This window comes from Eriocheir sinensis, chromosome 45 (genome assembly GCF_024679095.1).
Source record: "Eriocheir sinensis breed Jianghai 21 chromosome 45, ASM2467909v1, whole genome shotgun sequence".
NCBI classification, from domain to species: Eukaryota; Metazoa; Arthropoda; class Malacostraca; order Decapoda; family Varunidae; genus Eriocheir; species Eriocheir sinensis.
Genome location: NC_066553.1, coordinates 4540221 through 4566439, shown reverse-complemented (window position 1 = coordinate 4566439; position 26219 = coordinate 4540221). Strand labels below are relative to the sequence as shown.

General features: G+C 40.3%; 1 protein-coding gene and 1 long non-coding RNA gene across 15 annotated transcripts in view; one reads left to right on the top strand and one right to left on the bottom strand.

Annotated features, from left to right (window-relative positions):
• LOC126980901 (zinc finger and BTB domain-containing protein 17-like) overlaps positions 1-26219 on the bottom strand; it is a 59789-nt gene that overhangs the window by 5163 nt on the left and 28407 nt on the right. The window contains exons 6-7 of one of the 14 annotated variants that reach the window (XM_050831312.1): positions 6604-6700; positions 1516-1665 (exon numbers count right to left, since the gene is read on the bottom strand). The exons of 2 other annotated variants lie outside the window; for them this stretch is intronic. In XM_050831312.1, the coding sequence (XP_050687269.1) occupies positions 1649-1665; positions 6604-6700 (114 nt within the window). In that variant the 3' untranslated portion in view covers positions 1516-1648. 11 more of the 14 variants (XM_050831311.1, XM_050831298.1, XM_050831302.1 and 8 more) reach the window with 11 other exon arrangements.
• Positions 1222-25433, top strand: LOC126980905 (uncharacterized). Its single transcript, XR_007733675.1, has 3 exons — positions 1222-1345; positions 20015-20159; positions 25076-25433. It is a non-coding gene; the product is annotated as an uncharacterized LOC126980905 (long non-coding RNA).

Here is a 26219-nt window from a genome sequence, read left to right as displayed (position 1 = left end):
TAGTTCATACATATATACTGTAAAACTTATACAATATATAAATTCTCGTTAAACACTAAATACAGAATGTACGAATACCCTCCCTCAGCAAGTAGCATTCTTCAGTGCTAAGCATTCCATCTTCATATTAGTTTCCACTGATTCACTTTTCAGCATGTAGGTGAGAGAGGAATAGACCTCATTATTTCTGGTCAAGACAAAACCAGACAACTTCATAATATACAAATAAATCACAGACTGACCAGATGTTTTACACCAGTTTATTAGTTCAAGACCATCTTAACATGAATAAGCTTCATTGATTTACATAACAGCTTTTGAGAGCAATAAGAGGAATACGACACACTGTGTGTCCTCTTTTCATGATTTATAACATGCAGAAAAGGTTTATCATTGATTTTCTAATGTGATAAATTTGTAACCGATTTATTGTTCCTGTGACACCTTTAACATCACCATGTATTAGCATGCTTGAAAGTGTTTGTAGGATGGAGACACGGCATGAAGGGTCTATCATAAAATGTTCCTGGGGATGACAGACTTCCTGAAACTGTTTCTAGACAAGCTTTTCATGTTAGTGGAGTCTGCAAAGTCTTTGTTAAAGCACTTTATTTTGAGCAAAACACATTTAGTCGGCATGTTGTGTACATTAAGATTACATTCATATGATTGTCTTTTATCCTGAAATTCCACCATATTGCACTACATGGAACACTGCACCACCAGAGTTACGGACGAGCCACACACAGCAGTTAAGTAACCCACGCCTCTGGAGGCACTGCCCTGAACTCAGATTCGGAAAAGAAAAAAAAAAATCCCCACCAATCACTGAAAATGAAGTTTTGTTACATTCTGAATAAACCACCCATGGCATGAAATTTCATAGACCTTAAAAAAGTAATATACATATATAAACAAAGGGGAGTTTACTTATGTCTGCACTGTGATGGAAGAAAAAAAAGAGGTAGCATGAAAATGTGCATGACCAATGTGGTACATGGCTTCCCATTTCACACTAAGTACATGGTTCATGGTGATTGCTGATTGATGTTTAATGTTCTATAAAATACAATAGGCTATGGGAACAAAAGAGAAGCCCCAATTTGTAGAAGATATGTAGACTCATAGAGAATATATTAATGTTAATTTTAGTATCTTTTGTTTTCCAGATATTCACTTACTTTATAGAACATAAATGTCTACTTAAATTTTTTGTTCCAGACTTCCACTGCAACTGCTGGCCAAAATCTTAAACAAGTGAAGTAACACAACTGATAAGGCCCAGAGACACCACACCCTGGCTACTGCTGGCATGGAGGACGAAGGGGACACTGATTACTTGTGGGTAAGCATGTGTCTCTTCACTTTAGCATTCTCAATGGAGCGGTAGGGACAGTGGGGGCAGGAGAAAGGCTTCTCGCCCGTGTGAATGCGGAGATGTCGCTTTAGATGGGAGGGATCTGCAGTCTGATAGGAACACTCGTGGCAGGAGAATGGCTTTTCTCCCTCGTGTGTGCGACAGTGTTCAAGAAAATGGGCGTGGTTATCAACCGAGACGAACCCACACTGTGCACAGCGCTGAACATTCCTCCGGCCGGCAGGGGTCTTCCCAGCGCCTGAGTCGTCTCCACTGTCTGAATTTTGACTCTCATCTAACAGCACCACCTGTGGGAATGTTTTCATCTTCAGTCAAATGTTGCACACAGACCATCCACAATATCCATCATTACAGTAAGTCTACTCACTGGGAAGAGGGCCATGGCAGAACAAAAATTTACTCATGTAACAAATGTACACATAAAGATCTTAGCAAGGCACTCATGATTTATTGCTTGCTGCACTGGGTAGACTTATTACATGAATCCATTTTGTATTAGGAATTTTTTTGATGGGTGTCTTTGGCTTAACAAATGTTTATCCCAGTGTTTATCAACTTTAATTTTAATACAACTTATAAGAAAATCTTAAACCTAATATAGATGGCTCAGGTAATATTTGATGGCATAGTATAAATTAGGGGGATAGCAGCAGCAGCTGTTGTCAGCAGCTTCTGGCTCGAGAATTTTTAGAAAAATCACTGTTCCTCCCAGTGTGCATCTTTTCCTCCAGGTTCTCTGGACTGAATTCTTTGAGAAATAGCAGGCTGTTCCTTAGATATGTACTTATGAAGTTCAAATCTTTCATGTACAAGACCCAGTGCTGTCTGTTCGCCCCCACACCAAGGAAGACTCTCCTCTCGTGTTATTGTTCTACAGTTACTCTAGGCACCGTGTTTTGTTTCTCCTTTCTTCTTTGTTTGACGTCCTTGTTTTCCCTTATGGGGGTGGACAGGCTATGAGTCTCTCCCACTCTTGACAATCGTATACTCTCTCCTCCCTGGTGTTCATCCTTCTCATGTCTTCCTCCACACACTGTCTTCAGGTCATCTTTGACCTTCCAGCTGGTTTCCTCCCCTCTACCTCCATCTCCAAAGCTCCTCTGAGTATATGGTGTTTTGTTTGTTAGTGTACTAATGTAGTTGTAGTGTTAGTGAAGTGAAGAGATGCTGGTCTGGTACTGAGGTGACAAATCATTCATCACTGTCATTTATGTTTATGGGGATAACTTAAAATATATAAGTAATAGATCATCATTTTCAACATAATTATTATTTTTTTTATGAAACACATGCTAGCTTCTGTAGAGTATGAACCAAGAGTAACAAGTTGCCAAGAGTGACAAGTTTAATTGCCTTGGAGAATTTCATGTCTATTTTAACTAGTGCTTTCAATAAACATTTGCTTTCATTTGATATGAGAATGATTTTACTAAATGTATTTGCAGCATCAACTTTCAGGAAAATAATTTCTGGACAATTTATCACAGTTTATTATTTAGACAAAGTGACATTGGTAAGAATTTGTTAATCAATGCTAGATACTTCCATATTGGCATGACAAAGTTTTTATCATCAAACTTTACAATGGCCACCAGCACAGTTTTATACCAAAGCACTTTCATTCGTGAGAACAGAGAAAGGAAAAGTCAAACACATTCAAAAGATTCCTGAACAAAGTTGAATCAGTTCAGAAAGAAACAGCTTGTCTGCTTGTTGTCACTTTGCCTGCCATGAACTTTGACAACAATGCACAGTGCACCAACTGAGTTTTCATGATTCTCTCCTCCATTTAGCCAACGGCTATTGTTCATAAGTAATGAGTCACCGTTCATGTTGATTTGTATGCATCATGCGCCCCTTGCCTCTCAGTGGTTCCCCAAGCATACCAAAGCTGCCAACACATTGGTTCATTGCAGTTGCTGTGCCATGACTACATGTCCCAGTAAATCAACAATTGCATTGTACACACAGAGCTCCATAATGCAGTGGTGTGTGGTTAGGACGCACACCTCACAGCTGAAAGGTCCTGGATTCGATTACTGGATGGAGTGAAGGGGGATGGGCAGTCTGCTTCATCTGTGCCCCCTCTATGCCCACCAGTGAAGGAGTACAGGGTGTCATTCGGGGGTTGTATCCCGCCTCCCGGTTGGGCATGAATGTAGGTTTCAGGGATACCCAAAGATCTCTCTCCAGAGCTCCAAGCTTACAAAGCCACTGAATAGCAAATTGTTGCAGTTGACATTGTGGGACATACCCTGATGGGTGAAGAAGGAAGGGTGCAACACCTCTGTAAGGCCGCGGCCACACAGGGAGTGAGAAAGCAGGCGAGAGCGAGAAACTTTAATACATAATAACCAATGCAGGTGGCCACACTGGCAGCAAGCAGGTAATGGCAAGAAAGCGAGGAGAGTTGACGATTAACTTTTCTCACTTTTCTCGCGTGAGATCCCTCAGTCAGGAGTGACATCACAGACAAGCTTCTTTATTATTTGCCATAACTCAACTCATACATTAGGCAGGACATTTTGGTTAACACCGTTAGATGCAGCAGTGATTGCAGAACTATGTTTGTGAAAACTCAATAAAACAGAAACTTAATTAAATAGTGACGAGTTGAAGTTAAAGAATCACTCCATAATGTTTATAACACATATTACATATAGCTATCATTTCCAGCAGCTATAAAATGAATACTAAAATAAACAATTCCATCTTATAGAGAAAAGGCTTCTGAACACAATAGTGTATACAGATTTTTCATAAAACCCCAAATAAGTGAAGCACGGAACTGTTTAAAAAAAATTTCACCTCATCCCTCTTGTGCGCCAACTGGGATGGGGGCGAGGGGTGTGTAACTTGTTAGGCTATACTGCCCTGCGGGCCACGTTACCATGACAACCCTTACCTCGCCTCACTTTTCGTGTGGCCACAGAAACTCGCCTTGCCACTCTCGCTCGCTTTCTCGCTCCCTGTGTGGCTGCGGCCTGAGAATCATGAAACTGAAATACATGCAAAAGTCTACTTAGCTGTCCAGCTTTATTCTTTGTATTTTACAACACATCACCAGACTTTATGATGTTATTTTCACATCAGACAAATACATTAATATACATTTCAGTTTCACAGATTTGAACACATGGATATACTTATAAAAACCCTTCTCTCATGTGGCTTGTGCATGGTGATTGAGGAAGCTTGTTCTTACAATGGTTCCTTATGATGCCTTTCGATGTGATACAAAAGCCTGTCATTTCTGTTTGACTTGTACGTGCAGTGAGAACATGAAAATCGCTTCTCGTGAGTGTGTACTTGGAGGTGCTTGGTGAGGTTTGACTTGTCCCTGGCCTGGTAGGAACAAAGGCTGCACGCAAATGGTTTTTCTCCAGTGTGGATTCGGTAATGCCGCTCATAGTTTGAGTGGCTGACACTGACATAATCACACTGTGGACACTGATATTTCTCTGTCTCCTTTCTGGCGTTGAAGCTCCACTCTGTACTGTTGAGCCTTACCTTGCTAGCCAACTGACTCTCATTTTCCAGCCACATCTGTAGGGAACGTTCATCTTATTCAGTCAGTGAAATCATGCACGCCTCCTAGTTTGATAATTAAACACTGCATATTGTTGACCTTGCAATATTAGTTTCTAGGAGATGGACAATCATCACAAGACACTAAATAACTCTTTGATATATTAGCATAAGAAAATGTTTAAAATTAACAGAATCATTTAACCCAGTAGCAGCAGGGATCATGTTTCTTAATGGTCCCTCTAAGCAAGAAAAATGAAAAAAAATCACCCCTAACACAAACCATTTCATAATATATATCAAAGCATTTGTGGTCAGATTATGTATCATCTATTTTGGGGGGTTTATATCATGGCACAAATTTGGCCCGTCGCTGCTACACAGTAAAGCCACAAATTTAGCCCGGCACTGCTACCGGGTTAAGCTGGATTGTCCTCTTCCTCATGAGCTCAATCTCAAGAGTGTGATTTATCTTCTTCAAAAAAAGTTTGTTTTTAATTTTCTTTACATAATACAGATGATTGGAAACATACTACAATCCCAGATATAAAAATTATATTTAAATGTATTTATATTGAATGAGTGTCAAAATCAACCCTCTCATTTGACCACTCAATTCTCTTTTCTTTTAACCTATACAAAACCGGCGCTTAGAAGATTTTTTTCCCCCTCGAGTTGATTCCATTACCATAAAAAAATGCTATACATTGATCTATAATACAAGAAATAGATATTACAACATGGCAGGAGTCACCCAAATGGTGAATAATGTTCCACTAAACAAATACAAGTATTGAATCATAAGTCAGTTGAGTGCAAGCATCAAGCTTTACCTGAGTGTACACAAATCTGCATTTTTAACCCGGTAGCAGCGACAGGCCAAATTTGTGGCTTTATCGTGTAGCAGCGACGGGCCAAATTTGTGCCATGATATAAACCCCCCAAAATAGATGATACATAAACTGATCACAAATGCTTTGATATATATTATGAAATGGTTTGTGTGAGTGATGATTTTTTCTCATCTTTCTCGCTTAGAGGGACCATTAAGAAACATGATCCCCGCAGCTACCGGGTTAAACTGGTCAGCATGAGTAAAGCAACATGCCCCCAGGCGTATGCTCCCATTAGTTAGTTAGTACCGTATGCTAATGTTCTCATACCTTTCACTTTGACAAATTCCAATTGAATTCATTGGTTACTTGTCACCTGTGTCACAACCAACCCATTTCAGCAGAATCTTTTTGACCACAAAACATCATCACTACCAAATCCACTAGTCCACTGCGAGTAAAAATCTTTCCCAAAACTTTCCACTCTCACAGTCTGATGTTTGTGTACTCCATCCTGCCCTGACAAAACTTATTTAGTTTATATGTCTTGTTCTCTACATTCCCTTTTTACTACTCCTTGGTTGCCTCTCTGTAACAAAGTGGCAGGATGACATGACACAAACTAAGTAACTCAGGTGTGAGTTTTTAAATGAACATAAAGGTCATGTTTCTTGTTAGAACAAAAGGAACAGTATGGGCAGGAGAAACGTTTCTCCCCTAAATGGATGCTGAAGTGTCTCTTAAGGTTTGACTTGTCACCAGTCTGGTACGAGCACTTGGAGCAGGAGAATGGCTTCTCTCCAGTGTGTGTGCGGTAATGCTTTGTAATGTTGGAGGACTTAGAGCAGGTGTAGGAGCACTCACGGCACTGATACTTTTCCACTCTGTTGTTGGAGTTGCTCTTCTCCAAGTCTGGGGATCCTAGCTGCTCAGGTATTTGAGTGTCATGAGTCTGCCACACCTGTAGAAGATGTGAGTCATTCAGTTCAGGACTGGTGTGCATTTGATAAAGAAAAGTTAAATATTTTATTATAATCAACTATTTCAGTTGAATGATGAGTGTTTCTTCATCAGTCATTACCTTTTTCCATAAATTAGTGGATTTAGTTTAGAAATATTGATACTTGCAATAAACTTGAATAATTACCAGAATGTTATGCATGGGCCTTGGCAAGGCTTAGAAATATGCGAGTTTACACAGAAGGATAGTGGAAGTAACTGACACATGAACAGGGTTATGAGGGCCATTATATTTTTAGACATTAGAGTGGAGGCAGTGAACATCTCTGTCCGTGTGTGTTGTCACAAGGTTTGCACCCTTGACAAGGGGGTGGCTATAGCCCATCTGCAGAATGTAAGTAAATGCTCTCTGCCTGGGAGAAAGTTCTGTTCCTCCTCAGTTTTCTTCTTTCCCGTAAAATAAACAAAAATATCAACTATAGTCGGTTCACCCAAGTCTGAAGTGAGCATTATCATGCGCTGGCAACCTGCTGTCACAAGGCGAGTCCGATTTCATGGATACTATATGCTAGCCTACGCATAGTAAACAGTCGTCAGTGTCAATAATATGCAGGCAGCAATGACAAATACCGTCAATTATAGTAGATTTTGAGTTGGAAAATATTAGTAATGTCACAAATAGCTGTTTTATTAATATAAAGCCTGCTAATTTTCTTGGTGGTGGACAGCTTCAAGGCTGTTTAATAATCATAATCAGCAATCTTGTAAATTAACAAAACAGCTATTTGTGACATTACTAATATTCTTTAACTCATATTCAACTACAATTGATGGTATTTGTCATTGCTGCCTGCATATTATTGACACTGATGACTGTTTACTATGCGTAGGCTAGCATACAGTAGCCACGAAATCAGACACGCCGTGTGACAGCAGACTGCCGGCACACAATAATGCTCACTTCAGACTTGGGTGAACCGACTATAGCATGTATAAATCTACATTGGTGTGAGGGATATATACAGTAGAGGCAAACACCTAAAAAGATCTGATGGCAGATTACAAGCCGATTTAATACGTAGATTTTGAAAATTCATTTGTCGCCGCCACTCCTGCTGCTCACTGATTGGTTCTTGCATTATGATGTCACACCTGGGGGCAGGGTCAAGGCTGATCAAACTCGCATTTGTATCTATCATTATTTTTTTGCCTTCCTCAAGAATATATTTTCATTTTGCATATATCTGATTTATTGTTTTCATATGCCTTTATATATTATTAATCATATGGGTACCATGCTTCAACTTGAAAAATTACTCCAGGCGTGACGTCACAACACAGGAACCAATCTGAGCACTGGGAGTGACAGCAACAAGTTGCAATCTGCCATCAGATCTTTTTGGGTGTTTTCTGCTTTTGTATATATCCCTCACACCATTTATACATGCTAGTTGATATTTTTGTTTATTTTAAAGGAAAGGAGAAAACTGAGGAGGAACAGAACTTTCTCCCAGGCAGAGAACATTTACATACATTTTGCAGACAGGTTATAGCACACTGCTGTTCCATGTGACACGCTGGCCTTGAACCACAGCCAGTCAGGCAGCAAACATCCACATGGCTTGCTACACACATCATTGGTTGGTTAGTGATGCCTGGTCTAACACCTCATGGATTGGGGGACTTGGGTGAACAGTAACCTTTACTGACTTAGAGGAACTTGTTCAGAATATAAAGTAAGCAAATTCATGAGGAATGTGATGGTCAAATGCCTTACATTTTTATCAGACTTAGTGTCATGATTAATATTTGTAATGGGGTGAGGGCTGCCCACAGTGATGTATGTAATAATGATACTTTTGGTTGGAAGACAAGATGATTATGCACATTTGTGCTTAACATCATCTTCAGGGGTAAATAGTACACTCTAACCTGACTGTTGCTCTGTTGCATTACACTCTGCTTAAGAACTGAAAAAGCTAATAATAATGTTGATGAAAAGGGAAGACAAATGCAGCTGCACACTTGTTTATTGTTCATTGTTTGAATGAACTTATTCTATGCTGTTTTTTTATACATCTTTTTTGTTGCCCTTGAGCTGCTCTCTGTGCTGTAAAAAAAAAAAAAATCCAGCACCTTGCTCTGGCCAGCCTCAGCCTTGCTAAGAAGCAGACCTGGCTTTTTCTCAAGGAACCTTTTTTACAAAAAGGCCTCAGCCATGACTGTAGCATATTTAATTGAATATTGTCTTGAGCCAGAAGAGTTGTAGTAAATGTCTGGGATTTTTTTTTTTTTTTTTGTGTGTGTGTGTGTGTGTGTGTGTGTGTGTGTGTGTGTGTGTCAATCAATTAATCTGACAAGGAAACTGACTGAGTTGTGATGGCATGTGTGTTGCATAGGTACATCACTGAAGGTGTAATGTCTGATAATAAACCAATTCCAGTGCTGCCAAATTCACAAAGCAGCCACACCAGACACGTTGCAGGCAGCACCAAGGAAGGGTGCTGAATATACCTGCAACACTCCACAGCCAGGGCAGTGCAATGGCAGGAAAATAGGATTATCAGAAATATCTTTTAAAGGTCACAATTTAAGTTTTAAGTTTTATTATGTATGAAACAACCTGAGGTAAACATTTAATATACATGTATGTATATCAATCATCACATCATCTGCTGAATGGCCTCTCCCTAGGTTTTTGTTACATAAATTACTTCCTATTTGTCACTTTTTACCCATATGTTGTCCTCTCTCCTTCATAAATGTATCCTGACCATTGCCATTTCTTGATTTTCTAAGGTCATCTATTTTGTTTGTTCTCTTGCTCATTTGCAGTTCTTTCCACCGTTATTTTGACACCCAACATTGATCTCTCCATCCCTCTTCTTAGTTTTCTTTAGTCAATGTCCATTTCTTTGATCCATATTTCATGATGTGGAGTGAAAGCCCTTTGCTACAAACACAACAGTTGGGAGCCCCTCATTATGCTGCACTGTTTTCCAAAAGCACTCTAGCCCTATCTTACACACCTTTATTTCCGGTTCTAGTGAGGGATTTGTTTGTAACAGTTGTCCTAAGAATGCACATTCATCCACTGTTTCTAGAAGTACCTCTTGGATGACCATTTCTATGGTTTGAGCACTTAAGTCTTTTTCTTACTCATCTTTAGCTCTTATTTGCAGCTCTGTGGTTCAGTGGTTAGCATGCCTAGACATGAATCAGCAGATTTGGATTAATGTCCTGGTCGGGGCAGTCTGCACATAGCCCACCTAGCTGTTCATTCTCCCTCTCTTGAAAAAACATTACAGAGAAATGTAAAGAACCCAAACTTTTCTACAGATATGTTGATGGTAAAATGAAACAAAGTAGGGATCAATAAATTGAAGAGCAAAGGAGAAGTGTATGAGAAGGCAAAGGAACAGGCAAAAATTGTGAACAAATGTAATTAACAAGTTTTCCCAGTGGAATGACTTGATAGGAAATAAGGGAGTACTGAGTGACACTGAAGTGGAAGTACATTAAGTGAATCTTTTAGAAAAATAAGATGTAAGGAACGTTCCAGACCCTGGTGGAATATCAGATTGGATATAAAAAGAGTATAAGAATTAACTATAATAGTAGGTAAGATACAGATATCTGTTATGAGCTCACTGGGAGGAAGCAAAGTGCCACTTGATTGGATGTGTGCCAACCTAGTGCCAATATGCAAAGGAGAAAACAAATAAGAGCCAATGAACTAGACAAGTGTTACTAATGAGTTTAATAGCCAAATTGTGGAGACTAAAATTAAAGACAAATTAAATATTTGAGTTAGGTGTCTTCACAAAACTTAGCTTGGATTCAGGGGAGGGAGATCATGCATTTAGCCTACTAAGTCTTTATACAAGAGCAATTGATGTGTTAGAGGAGAGAGAAGGCCGGGTGGACTGTGTCTGTCTGAACCTGGAAATCTTTGATAAAGTTCCACACGGGCGTCGTCTATGGAAACTGGTTCGCACCTTCCATAGTGTAATTTCTCCCAAAAATAAAATGTGTTAATGATATTTAGATTGAGTATTAAGGGTAACCATCACTAAAGAATAAATCAAAACTTAACATATAATTCATCACATGGTAAACTTTGGCACTTTGATGGCACCAGTAAAATACATAAGACTGATAAGAGAAATGTATAAAAATATGATGACCAGAGAAAGAACTCGCCTGGGAGCAACTGACGGGCTTGAAGTTAGCTGCTGAATACACCAGGGGTCTGCTCTAAGCCCTTAATTTCTTGTTTGATATAATTATGAATGTAACAATACATCAGGCATGAGAAGAGCCCCCAGGTGCTTGCTATATATACTGATGACGTTGCCTTGCGCACAGAGACCAAAAATGAGTAGAGAGTAGGCTGGAAGATAGGAGAGAAAAGAGGAAGTAATATAGGTTGATAATATAAACTAATGTGTGTAATAGTGTCAATGAAGGTATGAGAGACACTTACTAAATGGAAATCAAATAGAAAAATAAATAATGACTAAACATGTCAGAAATTTCATAAATCAAAAAAGAAGTGACCGACTGGTTAACCCCTTCACTTCGGCGATGCCGATGTCGGCGTCCGACGGCGTTACCATATGGAAAGGGTTAGTCCTCTTCTAAACCTCTTAATCCTCTTCCATTTCCTCTTTATCATCTTCTAAACCTCCTAAGAGGAAATGGAAGAGTATTAAGAAGAATTGAGAGGTTTAGAAGAGGATTAATCCTCTTCCATTTCCTCTTGTCCCTTTCCATACTACTGTGACGCCGACGTCTGCGTCACAGATGGAAAGGGTCAAGAGAAAACATGCATGAGTCTCACAACACTGCTGCAGATGGTACACCAACACTGAAAACCTTATCACTAAATAAGTACAAGAATCAGGTCACATGGCAGTTGAGTGTAAGCATCAAAAAATCATTCTGAATCACATGAATCATATTTGCCGGCATATAAAGCACACGGTTTTCCCTTAAATTTGTCTTGGAAAGTTGCCCTGAACCTTACATGCTCATGGTTAGGGTTGAGGATTGCCTGGAAACAATGGCTTGGTGTTGCATCACCTTACAGCATTGCTTCTCCGATTCCTTTAACGTAATGGTAACTGTTTTCTAACTTATAAATGTAAATCAGTAGGGAGGCAGTGGGCGAGTGGCAAGTGTGCTGGTGTGATGATCGCAGAGGCCTGGGTTTGAGCCCTGATGCAACCAGCTGGCAATTTTCAAAGAATACTCACAAACTCTGTTCTTTAATCAACCTATGCGTCACCGACTGGTCACAACAAGCACTGGGGACAGCATAGGCCAAGCAAGAGTCATGTATCATGGCAACCACTCTCTTTTGTACCACTAATTCTCCAAACTGACTACCAAGCCCCTCAAGATAGCTTACCGGCGCTATGGGCTGCACATAATCATTCAAGACTTGTAGAGTTGGCCATGATTACTCTGTGTGTTTAAGAGTGTGCATTAATATGTTGTCAGGCTCACAACGCTTCACCAAACGTGTCGACCAAATGCACTGGTACTTGTTCTTTGTCTAACAATATATAACGGTGTGATATTTTTTATTATGAAAAACCTTATATTCTTCCACTGCCTCATGTCTTAAATAATTTTATGTACTAAACTATCAAAACCAAAAATACCATGTGGAATGATGGTGACAAAAGAACGATGAAACTTTTAACCACCGTAACTTTGCCCTACAACTCGCACCCTTCTGATGACATCCCTGTCCGTGCTATGCTTATTTTCTTGACAACTTTTTAAGCAGAACCAGTGTAGTTCCTGTGCCATATAGTACTTGTATTACCACAATGCACCAATTTTTATTGTATATAATGTTTATAGGGTAAGGGCCAGTGTCTTCTTCACAAAGCAATAAAATGACCAGATAGCAGGAAGGGCTACAAATGTCAATCAAAACCATGCTCTTCAGCTTTTCAAGAACAGGCCAGCCATAACTGAAATGCATTTTATATGCCTCTGTGCCATATATGCTGTCAAATAGAACATTAAAAAAAAAATCACTTTGAACACACTAACATTTAAAAATGTTCCTTCTTAAATTACCAAACACCAGAGGTGTTAACTGATTACTGTTGTCACTTGTATCACAGAACTTATTTCACTACCATTTTAATTGATCAAATAACTTGATACAGATTGACCACTCAGTGTTGACTTCTCTCATGAGCAAGAAGTCTGTCTTTCCTGTTGGAGGCAAAGGAACAATAGGAACAAGAGAAAGGCCTTTCTCCTGAGTGGATCCGAATGTGTTTGGTTAGGTTTGACTTGTCGCTGGTCTGGTACGGGCACTCGGAGCACGAGAACGGCTTCTCACCAGTGTGGGTGCGGTAATGCTTTGTGAAATGGGAAGGCTTTGAGCAGGTGTAGCTGCACTCAGGGCACTGATACTTTTCCACTCTGATGTTGGAGTTGCTCTTCTCAAAGCCTGGGGGTCCTAGCTGCTCAGCTATTTGAGTGTCATAAGTCTGCCACACCTGTAGAAGATGTGAGCCATTCAGTTCAGGACTGGGTGTATGGGATGTGACAATCTTAATTATACAGTCATAACTAGGACCAGAAAGTATTTTACTAAAATTTTTCACTAACATTAATACATAAATACATGATTCTGTGTTTTACTCTAGTGGGAAAGAAGAATGTTTCCAATGACTCTTTTACTTTTAGTTTCAAAAGGATGTTGGCTTTCTTTCCATCAAAACTGAAATGAACTTTCACTATCCCATCAAGCTCTGAATATACAAAGACAACTTCCAAAGAGCTACAAAACTTATAAATACACAAACACCAGTAAATATTCTTTCTGGTCTGTAAACATTCTTTGCCTTTGAATGCTACTACTTTTGTGAGGAAACAAATGAAGAGCAGGATCTTGCTAACTTGAGTCCCAGAAGTGAATATGTGCGACGAAGGCCACTAAGGTTTGGGTTCCAAGCAGATCCCAAAGCCTTGGGGAGGCTGTTTACTCTTTAACCTCCGATGCCTTGCATTCCTTGCTGGAGGCCGACTTCTGTGAGTCCTCAAGTGTCTGATTAAGTTAGACTTATCACCCGTGGAATAGGGACAGTGTTCACAGGAAAATGGCTTCTCTCCTGTATGGACACGGACATGCCTTTCATAGTGACAAAAATGCTGGGTAGTATAGTCACAAAAGGGGCATTTCAGCATTTTCTTCTTGGCTTCCTCCGAGGCTCCTACCTTGTCAGCCATATTAGTGTCATATTCCAGCCACACCTGTTGAAAAATTTTGGGTCTCACTACATTTGCTGGGAGTCAAAAAAGCTTACTTGAGAAAACATGCCAGGCCTTCCCTCATAGTATACATCTATACAGTTTCAGAAGTGTCCCAAGACATGACTTTAGCCATAGGTTACACACAGCAAACTTGTTTATGAAGGCAACCCCAACAGTTTAATAATTGTAGTGATGATTATAACATCAGCAAATAAGATTTTAGATAAAGGATGATTCTGTGCCTAGGATCTATGACTGTATATACATGCACCCATCCCTCTGCTATCACACCTAATTTTTCATGAAACTGATTTTATTAGGCAGCCAATCTACCTATATTTTGTGCCAGATCCAGACCCCAAATCTGACAGATGCCAATTTTGTCAGAATCTTGTTGCGGTTTATCGATCATGCGCGCGCAAAGCCTGCCTTCACTATCAACGAACAAGAGTGAAACTAGACCGCTGGCCGGGGCGAGATGCCTGCCTGCACTGCCTTGGGTAGACATGGGTGGACATGTATCATACAGGAATCATCCTCGTAAACCTCGCGTCTCGCCTCTCTCATTTTTCTACAATAACTTAGAGTCTTAGACAAATTTATGTAGGTGGCAGGAGCCGCACATGTCTCTTGAAAGAGCCGCAGGTTGCAGACCGCTGGGGCCCTAGCAGCTGAGTCAATGAAAATATTCTTTACAAAATCTTGAGTTAAAGATGGCACTGCTGAACTTAAGAAGAGTGTTCTTGAAATATCCGCAACTGTATTTGAATAAAAGTGCCTTTGTTTACTTATACGAATATACACTATTTGCTGTATTATAACTAGAATTGTTATTCATAGGCCACCTGTCAGAAGAATTTAAGAGTATGGATAACAAGAAAAAGACACACGTACACACAGGCAGCAGACAGCGGTGTTTCTGTGTGCCGGGCCAACGGTCTTTATGAGTTGAGGGTTTGTGGCAGGGCCCGCGCATCCAGCCCAGTGTCCTGTCTTGTACATGTACGGCAGTAGCTGACTAGTGACGCATTATCAGAGAATACGAGTATACTATTATTATGTACTACACACCATGGACTCAAAATATTAAATCTTATTATACTAAATAATTTTGTGTTACAGGTAACTCTCGATTTACACATGTTTGGTTTACGCGTTTTTTAAATAACGCGGGGTCCAAAATCCATATAAATGTTTAATTTACACGTTTTTTTCACTTATACGCAATATTTTATGGAGTGGCCACCAGATGTCTCACACAATTGGACTCACATGGCGCCGCGGCCACACAGCTGAGCTCAGTTCTTCCCGCGCACCACTTGAACAACAATACAGTACCCACGCTGCCACGCTACTCAACAATAGGGGTGGGCAGGTACTGGTACCAGTTATACGGTACGGTACCAGTACCAGACTGCTCGGTACCAGTACCAATACTAGCCAGTCGCTCATGGTGTCCCTCATTTCTTTCTCACACGAGTGAGGCTGAGACCGAGTGCCTGAGTGGATATCTTGGTGATATGGATACTCTCTCTCTCTCTCTCTCTCTCTCTCTCTCTCTCTCTCTCTCCACTAAATGAAGTGAATATTTATTTTTCGATATAAACCTACCTCTTGTTTGATTTACATTGTTTTTGATTTACGCGACCTCTTCAAGGACACAATACTCACGTAAATTGAGAGCTACCTGTACCATTAATATATTTTTCATCGCTATAAAACATCCAATTTCTGCTTAACAGAATAATTTGCGGACCAGCTAGAGAATACATTGGATTTTGGCATTTTGGCGGCAAAATCTGACCAATGCCTGCATCGTTGATCTTAGACTGACCAATGCTATGGCATCGGTCTGGATCCGGCCCTGTATTATACTTCTCTTTGCACATACTTCCCTCCACCGCTGTATCAAAATGATATACTTATTATAACACTCACAGCGCCACCTTGTCATGCTTAGTGATGATTGGGGGAGTTTTGCGAGGTCGCTCGGCCCTTGTTATCACACACAAAAAACAGGCAGGTTCGGGTAACCTGTTTGCCACACAATTGAATTCAAGCCATGTTATAATAGATTTACACAATAAAATTTTACTTAGGGAAATTTTTCTCAGGGACATAATCATTTATAAAGCTAGGTTTTCCTTTGAGTCTAACACACACACACACACACACACACACACACACACACACACACAGAGCTCTGTTGTGCAATGATTAGCAGGCTTGCCTCACAACCGAGAGGTCCCAGGTTAGCTTCCTAGGCAGAGTAGGGATAGATGGGCAGTCTCCTTTAATCAGTGCCCCAGGTCCACCCAGCAGTGACTGGGCACCAGGTGTCAGTCGGGGGTTGTGTCCCACCTCCCGGGTGTGTGTAAATGTGAGGATTCAGCCGCACCCAGAGATCCAGCACTTCTGAGCTCCAATCTCTGTCAGGGAGGGTACTGATTGATGGTCATGAGTATCACGTGGTCAGACCATGGTGAATTACACACACACTAGTAGACTAATCTACTCCCAAGGCATGCAGCAGTACCCAAAAATTGCTGTTTATCCTTGAGGAAATATAAGGTGTGTTGCATAAAATTATATCTCAGTCTAAGCAGAAGAGGTTCTGAGTTACCTTGTGGAGAGCTCATATAAGAACACGTATGGAGACTTAAACATCTTAATCTATTTCATATCACCCTTCAAACCCATTTAGTTGGTCAGAACACAAGACTGGCTTTGTGTCTGAGGTTCTGTAATGTTTCAGTTCACTCATGTGGCACTGGGAACATTTCCAGCCAACACCTGAGCTACAAACCATGGGTGAGTGACCATGGTGTCGATCGGCGTCCTCCCCTTCCCTTCATGAGCCGTCAACCGGCAAGGGTCTGTGGTCCCTCCTCAAAGGGATATACCCACTTGACCCTGACAGCGTCCATATAGCCCGTGTCCCCACCCATCAGGTGGTGGGAAAAAAAAGTGCATCATGTCAGCATTAACCCGTCTGCTGCGATTAGCACGGATTTGGCCACTGGTAGCCTGGTAACATATACTCCCAGGTCTTTCTCTGCCTCTGTGGTGGATAGTGGAGTGTTTCCCATGTGGTAGTGATATGCTGGATATCCCTTCTCAAGGTGCAGGACTTCACATTTTCTTCATTGAATTGTAGCAGCCACTTTTTGTTCCATTCCTGTAGCTTGGTGATGTCTTCTTGTAGGAAATCCACAGTCAGGGGGTTGAAAAAAAAATTGGATTTTGGAGGTTTTCCAATTTTGGAATTTTGAATAAAGGATTCTCAACCTGTAGTAAGAAAAGTACAACTTCTTGAGTGTAGAACACCAACGAAAATCTGCATCACTGATGATTACAACATCAGCAACATCAATAATGCTAAAATAGTAATCTATGAAGTGTTGGAAACAAGAAGTTCTGAGCTTTATTGTATCAACTCAAAATTCAGTATGATATTTCATGTTTGCCTGTGCTGTCTTGTGTGTCTCAATTGTAATCATTAGCACAAATTAACTATATATATTTTTAGTCATGTGAACAAAAATTTTATAAAACTTTGTTCTGGCAGACTTTACTAGACCCCAGACCTTCCTCTGATGGGTGACTTCTACACAGCATGTAGGGAACTACAGAGACCTCCCTCAGTTTGTGGTTTTCCTAAAAAAATGCAAACTTTGTCCAAGCTGCGCTCATTGCCCCTCACTCATCACCAGCTACCTCATAATATCTGGTTTATCATTACATGATGTGTTAAAATTCATTAATTCACCTTGGCATTGTGCATTCTGTTTGAGTAGAGAGCAGAGAAAGGAAGAAACTTTGTTGCTTGAAGTTTGATACTTGTCTCAAAAGGCCTTTGTGTCACTAAAGTAAAGGTAGAGATGGGGGCCTACATTAAGCTGTGCGTGACCTCAGTGCTCATCTCCATCACACTGGCCCTTCAGTCTCTGGTGGGAAATAACCCATCACCCCAGGACACAGGATCAGTGCAACATCTAGGTTACCACAGTTTACCTTCCACAGGTTTCCTCAGGTACCCATTTATTAACCAGCCTTTTTGAAAGAATAAACACCTGGGTGAGCTGCACACCAACTATCTGGGCTGGGATGATCAAACCTAGGCCACAGATTCATAGGTAGGCACGCTAACCACTACACCACGAAGGCACACTGCTATGCACAGACCTGTTCACTGAATTTCTCATGATCACACCAATGCACTCACTATTACAGTAATACCACACAGTTGTTTCTCAGAGATATTCAAAGAACCTCACTTTTTGTTGTTGTTTTACATTTCTTAGACTTTCAAACTTGATCACTAGTCAGGTCACCACTCACATGAATGTCTATTAATATTTTCCTGTCAGTTCTCTCATTCACTAGAACAAGTGCAGCCTTTTCTTATACCAGTTTAGTCTTTCATGTTAGCATCATGCTCACTCACACAAGTTTCTTGAATATCTTTTGATTTCTAGCACATGTTATTTGCTGTTTGGTAAATAAATTAGATGCCTTAGAGAGACTCGCTGTACACACATAATGCAACAAAAGGGATCATCCTTGTGCCGTAATTTACACAACTTAATCAACATGAATGGAGATGCCAATGGCACAGCTCAAAAAAGTGATCCTTCAACTTACTGTACACACAAACTGACTCAGTGGTGTGTGTGGAGGTGGTTCTTTACATTTCTCCTGCGGAGGGCACGGTAAGGACACAGGGGACATGCGAATGGTTTCTCTCCAGTATGGATGCGCAGGTGCTGGTTAAGGTTTGACTTATCGCCAGTCTGATACGAGCACTGGGGGCAGGAAAACGGCTTCTGTCCCGTGTGTGTTCGACAGTGCTTTACAAGGTCACAACGGTTTACGGTCCTGTAACTACAATCGGGGCACTGATACAGTCTTGACAACTTTCTGCTGAAGGGGAGGTCATCCTGAACAGCCACAGGTCCTCCACGGCCTGCCATTTCACTGGCATTATTCAGCAACACCTGCAGGAAATGTGCATCTTAATAATTAAAAAAAAATCCGCCATTGAATGAATGGGAGAGGAAGAGGTGCATGTCAGCCCTTCATCTTAATTCTTGTGACAAGTATAACACCTTGGCTAGTTACATAGCAATTTTCTTTAGAACCACCAAATGTTCAAACATGAGAAATACAACTGTCTACTCAGCCACATGTGCTTGTCTGCAGCAATCAGATCCAGGCCTGGCACAGAAATTGATACAAAGACTGAATTTTAACATGAAAAAGCATTTCCATTCTGGGAGGACAACCTCTCATCAAACATCCATCGCTTCCAGCACCATTCACTAAATGTTCTGACAACAATAGTAACAACAGTTTCTGAGTGCCTTGCCCAGCAGTGTTCTGGTAGCCTGCAGCTGTGACTGAGATGGTTCCCTCAGCTCCTATGAAACCTGAGCTGAAGATCCTCAACTAATAGATATTACTGACTTGTGATTTGCCTGTCCAGGGCTGAGGGCCTCATGGAGGTGTTGCTCTGAACACTGTGGTTGTCAGCACCAATGAACTAGAGTGCATATGTCTCCTATAGATAAATAATATGATTCAATATTCATGGTTTAGAAACATGCATGTATTCTTTCATATTTATTCTCTATTTGATACACACCCATCGTAAACTTCAACTGGATATTTGCTCACAAGTTAGTATTGTCAGAAAAACTAAACACAAATATATTACACTATTCAATCTTTTCAAGCCAACAAAAGCAGTTTTAAAAATCCACAATTCTTAAAGACATATTTTCATATTTGAATATAACTTATTGTATCATGCACTGTAGACTAGATAATTATTAAAACATCTTGGCTTAACATGAACATTAACAAATGAGTGGATAAAGGCAAGTGGTGGACTAGAAATGCAGTTGCTTTACATTTTTAATAATGGTCTTCAAAAGTTATATTAATGATAGATCATTTGCTTCCAAGGCAATCATCAATGCTTTCATCTCTTGTTTTTGTGCCTCGTAAGTGACACCTTGTTTTCTTTCAGGCCGCACAACAGTTATCAGGAGTTGTGCCCTTCAGCCACTCCCCCCAAGGCTCCTCGGCTGATATGTGTGCGGATGTGGCGGTTCATGTGGCTGCTGTTGTTGGACTGGTAGGAGCAGTGAGGGCAGGAGAACGGCTTTTCACCCGTATGTATCCGAAGATGAATTTTGAGGTTAAACTTCTTGTTGCTTTTGTATGCACAGTGAGGACATGCAAACTTCTTCTCCCCCGTGTGCGTTCGGTAGTGTTCTTTGAGATAGTATTGACTGTTCGATGAGTAAGAGCAGTAGATGCACTGATGGGCCTTCTTGGGGACGAAAGTCTCTCCCTCCTGAGTGGTCTCCCCTCGGCTATACAGCTGATGGCATGTATCCATTTCCACCTGTTGAGGACGCTCGCCTTATTACTGAGCACTGACACCCTGCACCACCTACCCCTCAACCTCATGTGCACTTGTTACATCTCTAAAAGAATAATTAGGTAAAGAAGAGACAAGATTTTTAGATCTGTTTGTAAAAATGAGTTGCCTGAGTGCTAGACTTGGCCTGGTTAGCAGTACACCACAGACTTTCTCAGAAAGTCCTTATACTTTGGAGGGCTAAGGCATAATTCAAATAAGCTCCCTCTGCAACAGATGGAGGGCAGAATGAAGTACAAAGGGGTTACAGATCAGTTTGTTGCTGAAAATAAAAGCTATTTCCTTCTTTGACATGGTGTTATTGAACACCAAAATTTAGGGAGGCTTCCAGTACCTATTTGCCCAAGGATGGCCTTTTGGGACCTTAGCTCAAGATACTCATTTACAAATTCCTCTAACAAGACTGAGATTAGACTTGTTATTGTTTAATCTTAAGCAGTATAAATCCTGAGTTTGACACTACATCAGCCGGGTAAACATTTATTTACTTGTTATTTTGTGTTCTGTTGGCATTTCTAAACACAATTATAGTCCATTCACTCCAGCTGGATCCCTGGCTCCTGGTTGGGTAGGTAAGGACGCCACTGATTGGCTGTTTGCGAGCAGAGAGTCTGACATCTCTGGCCAACACACTCACATCGTTTCAAAAAATATTAATTTCTTTACTTGCCTCATTTGTTGCACAAGGATAAAAAATTATGTTTACATCATTGGATTAAGCAGTGATTATATAACTATAACACAGTTTTCAAAACTAAACAGGGTAAAAAAAAAATTATATTGAGTATGTCAGAAAATAACATTTAATGTGTAATACCACTTTATACTTAGTATATATTTATCAGTATCTGCAACAATTATGGAATTAATTTTAAAATAAAACATTTGTTCTTGTACATAAAATTCTCTTGAAGACAAAATTTTATATAATGCAATAGATGAGGAGACAAGGAAGGATTTGTAAAGAATGGTATAAAATTGAATGTTATTTTCTTACTGTAACTCACAATAATTATATTTTTTTTATCATATCAAATTTTGAAAATCTTGTTATATAGTTGTATAATCACGGCTTGAGCCTTCACGAGTTTCCTGAGTGACAGACTTCAGACACCTGCCCGCCAACAGCCAATCAACAAAGTCCTTATCTACATACTCATTCAAATATTTGGTCACGTATAAAAGATGGGAATGTAATGTTTGCTTTTCCTTGGATCATTAATCACATACCTCAAGGTTCAACCCTCAGATCCAAATGTTTAAATATATTGTAACAACCCCCTTGCTTAGTAGATGATTCACATAGCATGATCAGGCATTTCAGGCAGCATTGCTATACATACTTTGGGAAAGTTGGAACATACACTATAGCTGCGCACAGCCCCGGTGCTCATCTCTTATCACTGGCCCTTGAGCTTGTGGTGGGTAAGAACCCACTACTCCGGGTCATAGGGCAGGTGTGACACCTGGGTTACTACAGTTTACCCTCCCCGGGTTTCCCCAGGTACCCATATATTGACCTGCCCGAAAGGGAGGATGAACAGCTGGGTAAGCTGCATAGCATTCATTTTAGGTGGGAACATTTTTAGGACTGACAACCATTAATAACCCCTTGCATATAAGGCTGTGCCATATTATGGTCTCATATAATGTATCCCCATTTGGAATGTGCAGCAGCAGTATGGTTCTCACATCCAAGATAAAAATGAGATCAAGAGAACATAAAGAGCAGCACCCAAGATGGTCCCCAGTTGGACAAATCAGTCGTGCAAAGGAAGACGAGAAAAGTTTAGGCTGCCATCCTTGAGAGAAAGAAGAGAGGTAATGTAATTGCGGTGTTAGGCAAAGACGGGAGTAAACAGAATTGATGGGATATGTTTGTATAGGATGGGAGAGCAAACACTAAATAGTTTTCCTTATAGATGCCATGAACTGTGGGATGGGCTGGATGGGGATATTGTGCTGTCTGAAACCTTAAATTAAATTAAACCCACTAACTGATCAAGGCACTGAGATCTAACCCCATGAGTTTAGTTTACTTCCTGCATATCACAACACACACACACACACACACACACACACACATAGATAAATGTATATACATAGATAAAATAGATATGGATACACCTATATTTTGTTCTTTCTTTTTAAATTTCATAGTAAAAAGTCTTCATAAAAAATGGCACAAGTAATTTGATTATTGAAGCTTTCCAAAATAAATTCTCAGATGATAAACATTGGGTAGAGGGAAAATATTTTTGAAAAACTTTTATATTATGTAATTTTATTATGAAAATAAAAGTACAGTTAATAGGAATAAGAACTCTTTTAACCCTTTCATTGTGCATGGTGAGGAAGCGACTATCCCCCCAGGCTAAAAACCAAAAACACCATTGGAAAGAGGAGGCCAAGATCTATAGGATTTGGTTATGTATGCCTCGTACGTACATGCACACTCAGGGGGTGTTGCCTGTGAACACTTACATCAGTGCGTGTTCGGCGGTCAGTCACATTGAGGCAATTGCAGACATCTCTCCATGAGGTGCTGGCAAGGTAGTATTGCCAACTGCAAAATTTACAGCTATTTGGTCAAAGAATCAGTCAGGTGATAGGTGAAACTATGCAAAAATGCCGCTATATCGGACAAGAACATCCACCAGTTACTTGTCCGTAGATTTGCCGCGCTGGGCTGATATGATTCTCCATCAAATTTAGTGAAGAACCCACTCAATTGGCAATCCTGCGTTGTGAAAAATAGTGTTGGAACACACTCATACGCGGGAGATTTGAGTGCGGCTGGAGCTCGCAGCGAGCGTTTAGCACCACCAGCAAATGTGCTGCCGCTCGCTGCGAGCGTTTAACAATGAAAGGGTTAAAACATTCTCTTACAAATATATTACTGTAATTCTCGATGCTTGCAGCACTTGCTTCAGAGTTGCATATATTGATCACTAAATTTTCACCCTTTTCAAATATATTTATGAAGAGTTAAGATGAAAGTTCTTTGAATATTCCAGATTTGGCAACTTCCTGAAGGCAGCATTTTAACTAAGCCCTCAACATGTCAGCAGTGACAGCTGTATATTCTCCCTTGAACTCTCTTCCTGAATAGTATCACAAAACTGCTGCAAAGAGGCAGAGGTGGACTGGTCCGCTGGGGTGCATGAACAGCATATTTGTATTTGAAAATTCCCTTCCACTTTGTACATACGCAGGAACCTAAATCCGTCTAAATGACCTGTGTGAGTTTACAAAATTTTCAAGAAGAAATTAATTGCAGTGCAGCTCCTGATTAAAAGGCTCATTGTTATTGACTATTGCAGTGTGAAACTAAAGTTGATGAATTGAACAGCATAGGCAAGTTACTTCCACAATTAATATTATGGAGTTAATCACTTATAAATGTGGCTGAAAATAACAGAGTAAATTATCAAACATGGCCCTGTCTGGGGGCAGTTTTGAGCTGATGCTCATTTGTATGTGCAGTGCCATGAATTAGCCATGTTAATAAGGAACTTCAGGAAACTACTTCCAAACCTTAAATTTTCAGTAAAACATTACAGAAAAAGGAATGAAAACATGAAGTGGAAACTGACCAAAACACAAGAGAAATTAATAAAATTATCTTGGGAATACTAATAATTTTAAGATATTTTCCCAGGAAACTGTTTCCAGTCCTAATTTTTTAATCAAACAATTTCATCAAGATGAATGGATGGAAGTTAAAATTTGCCATGAGACAAAATGTAAAATGAATCAGCTTGGTGTCAGGTCATGAAGGTTCACTCTGAGGTGCATCACTACAGTCCTCCTTTGCTGATCTAGTCCACATCTTTTCCGTCTGGTGAGAGAGGAGACACAACGAAGAGCCTGTCATGGGTCCGCACGTGCTTCTTGAGGTCACTGCTGTTAGCTGAGCGGTACAAACAGACAGAGCAGGAAAACGGCTTCTCTCCAGTGTGAACACGGAAATGCTTTCTCAGGTCTCGCCTGGTGGTGGACTGGTAGGAACAACTAGAACAGCTGAACGGTTTTTCCCCCGTGTGAGTTCTGTAATGTTCCTGCAAGTGTGAGTGACTGTTTGTGGTGTAGAAGCAGCAAGGGCACTGATGCTTCTTCTTGGAAGTGACGTGAACCTTCCCGGCGCCTCCCAACACACGCCTCAGGGGGTCATTGGCCCGCCCCACCTGTAGGGGAGGCACAGCTCATTCATGTTCAACATACTGCTCACACACTCCTTTACCTTATCATAAACAGGCACTGCCAAGCTGAAGGACACGAGAATCAGGCTTCACTTTGACATTACTAGCAATTAAATATAACACATCACCAGATGCAAACCCACCCAATACTTAAATCATATATCCCACCTCAGTGCTTTACCTTTTTGTCTTTACTTGCCAAAAGTTGGTGCCATTATCTAAAAAAATAAATTAAATGAATGTCAAAAGTTTTAAAAATCATATCATTTTTAAGATATTAATAAAGAATACATTTGATAACATTACTTATTTGTGGAAATCTCATTGCCATAACAATAATTATCAAACAGTACTCAAAGAGGTTAATACTTAAATATGAATTTCAGATTAGCTTTTATTTTTTTTTCCCTCCCCCCATGATTAACTTCCTTTTTTTCATCAGAGCCTGCCACCTACCAAGTTACCCAGCAACCCTTGCTGGAGCCTTGCATCCCACACCCTTTATCAAGCTTTTCATCTCTAAGGATTGCTTTGTCTGGCACCAACATGTTATTATTAAGTTGAGTACTCAGTTTGTATTTGGGGAACCTGTTGTTAAGTGCTGCACATGATTTGGGGCTGAAAGAAAAGTTATACCAACTCTGCACTTGTCATATATTTGCTTAAGAATGCTATACAAATTACTCTACACTAATTAATAGCTTTAAGGGCTTCATAAAACAACAAATTTTACTACCAATGTATTATTACTACACACAGAAGCAGTCACTACATTTTACTTCAATACAAAAATATGCTAATACTATACCTACAAAATAGGCCTTAATGTATTTGCAGTAGAGCAAGGCTATGCCAATCCTACGAGTGCGCAACATTATACTACACCGACACGTCAAGGGCAGCTCTTAATGTTATTGCATTAACAAGAAACACCTAATTTGGATGTAGGATGGTTCTTGTTAATTGAAGGGATTAATTAATAATTTAAAGCACAATAACTTCAACAAAATAAATGCTTGGCACATAATACTTTGTGCAATAAACAAAAAGTGAAGTGACTACTTCAGGTTGCTATTCATATTATCTTTATAGTCCACTAACAGCTTAAGTCTTAATTTGGCCATCAATGAAAGTGCAGGAGAAACAATACCTAACTCATGCTTCTGAATTGTTATTCTTGTCTTTACTCTTTGGGTGCATTAGGGCCCGTGTTTCAGCATATGACACACCAAAGCATTCTTCTGAGAGGAACGGTAGGGGCATTTTGAACAAGTGTACGGCTTCTCGCCCGTGTGGATGCGAATGTGGATCTGCAAACTGTCTTTCCTGGCAGCGCGGAAGGGGCAGTAAGGGCAATTGAAAGGCTTTTCACCGGTGTGTGTTCGAATGTGTAGTTTGAGGTTATCCTTAGAGGCAGCACCGTATGTACAAAAAGGGCAGCTGAATGGTTTCTCTCCAGTATGAGTACGAATGTGCTTAGTAATGTGGTCTTTCCTGACTGCGGAATATTTACAGAAGGGGCACTGATGCAGCTTGCCGACCGCTCCTCTCCTGCTTTTCCGCGTGTCACCACTGATCAGTCCCAC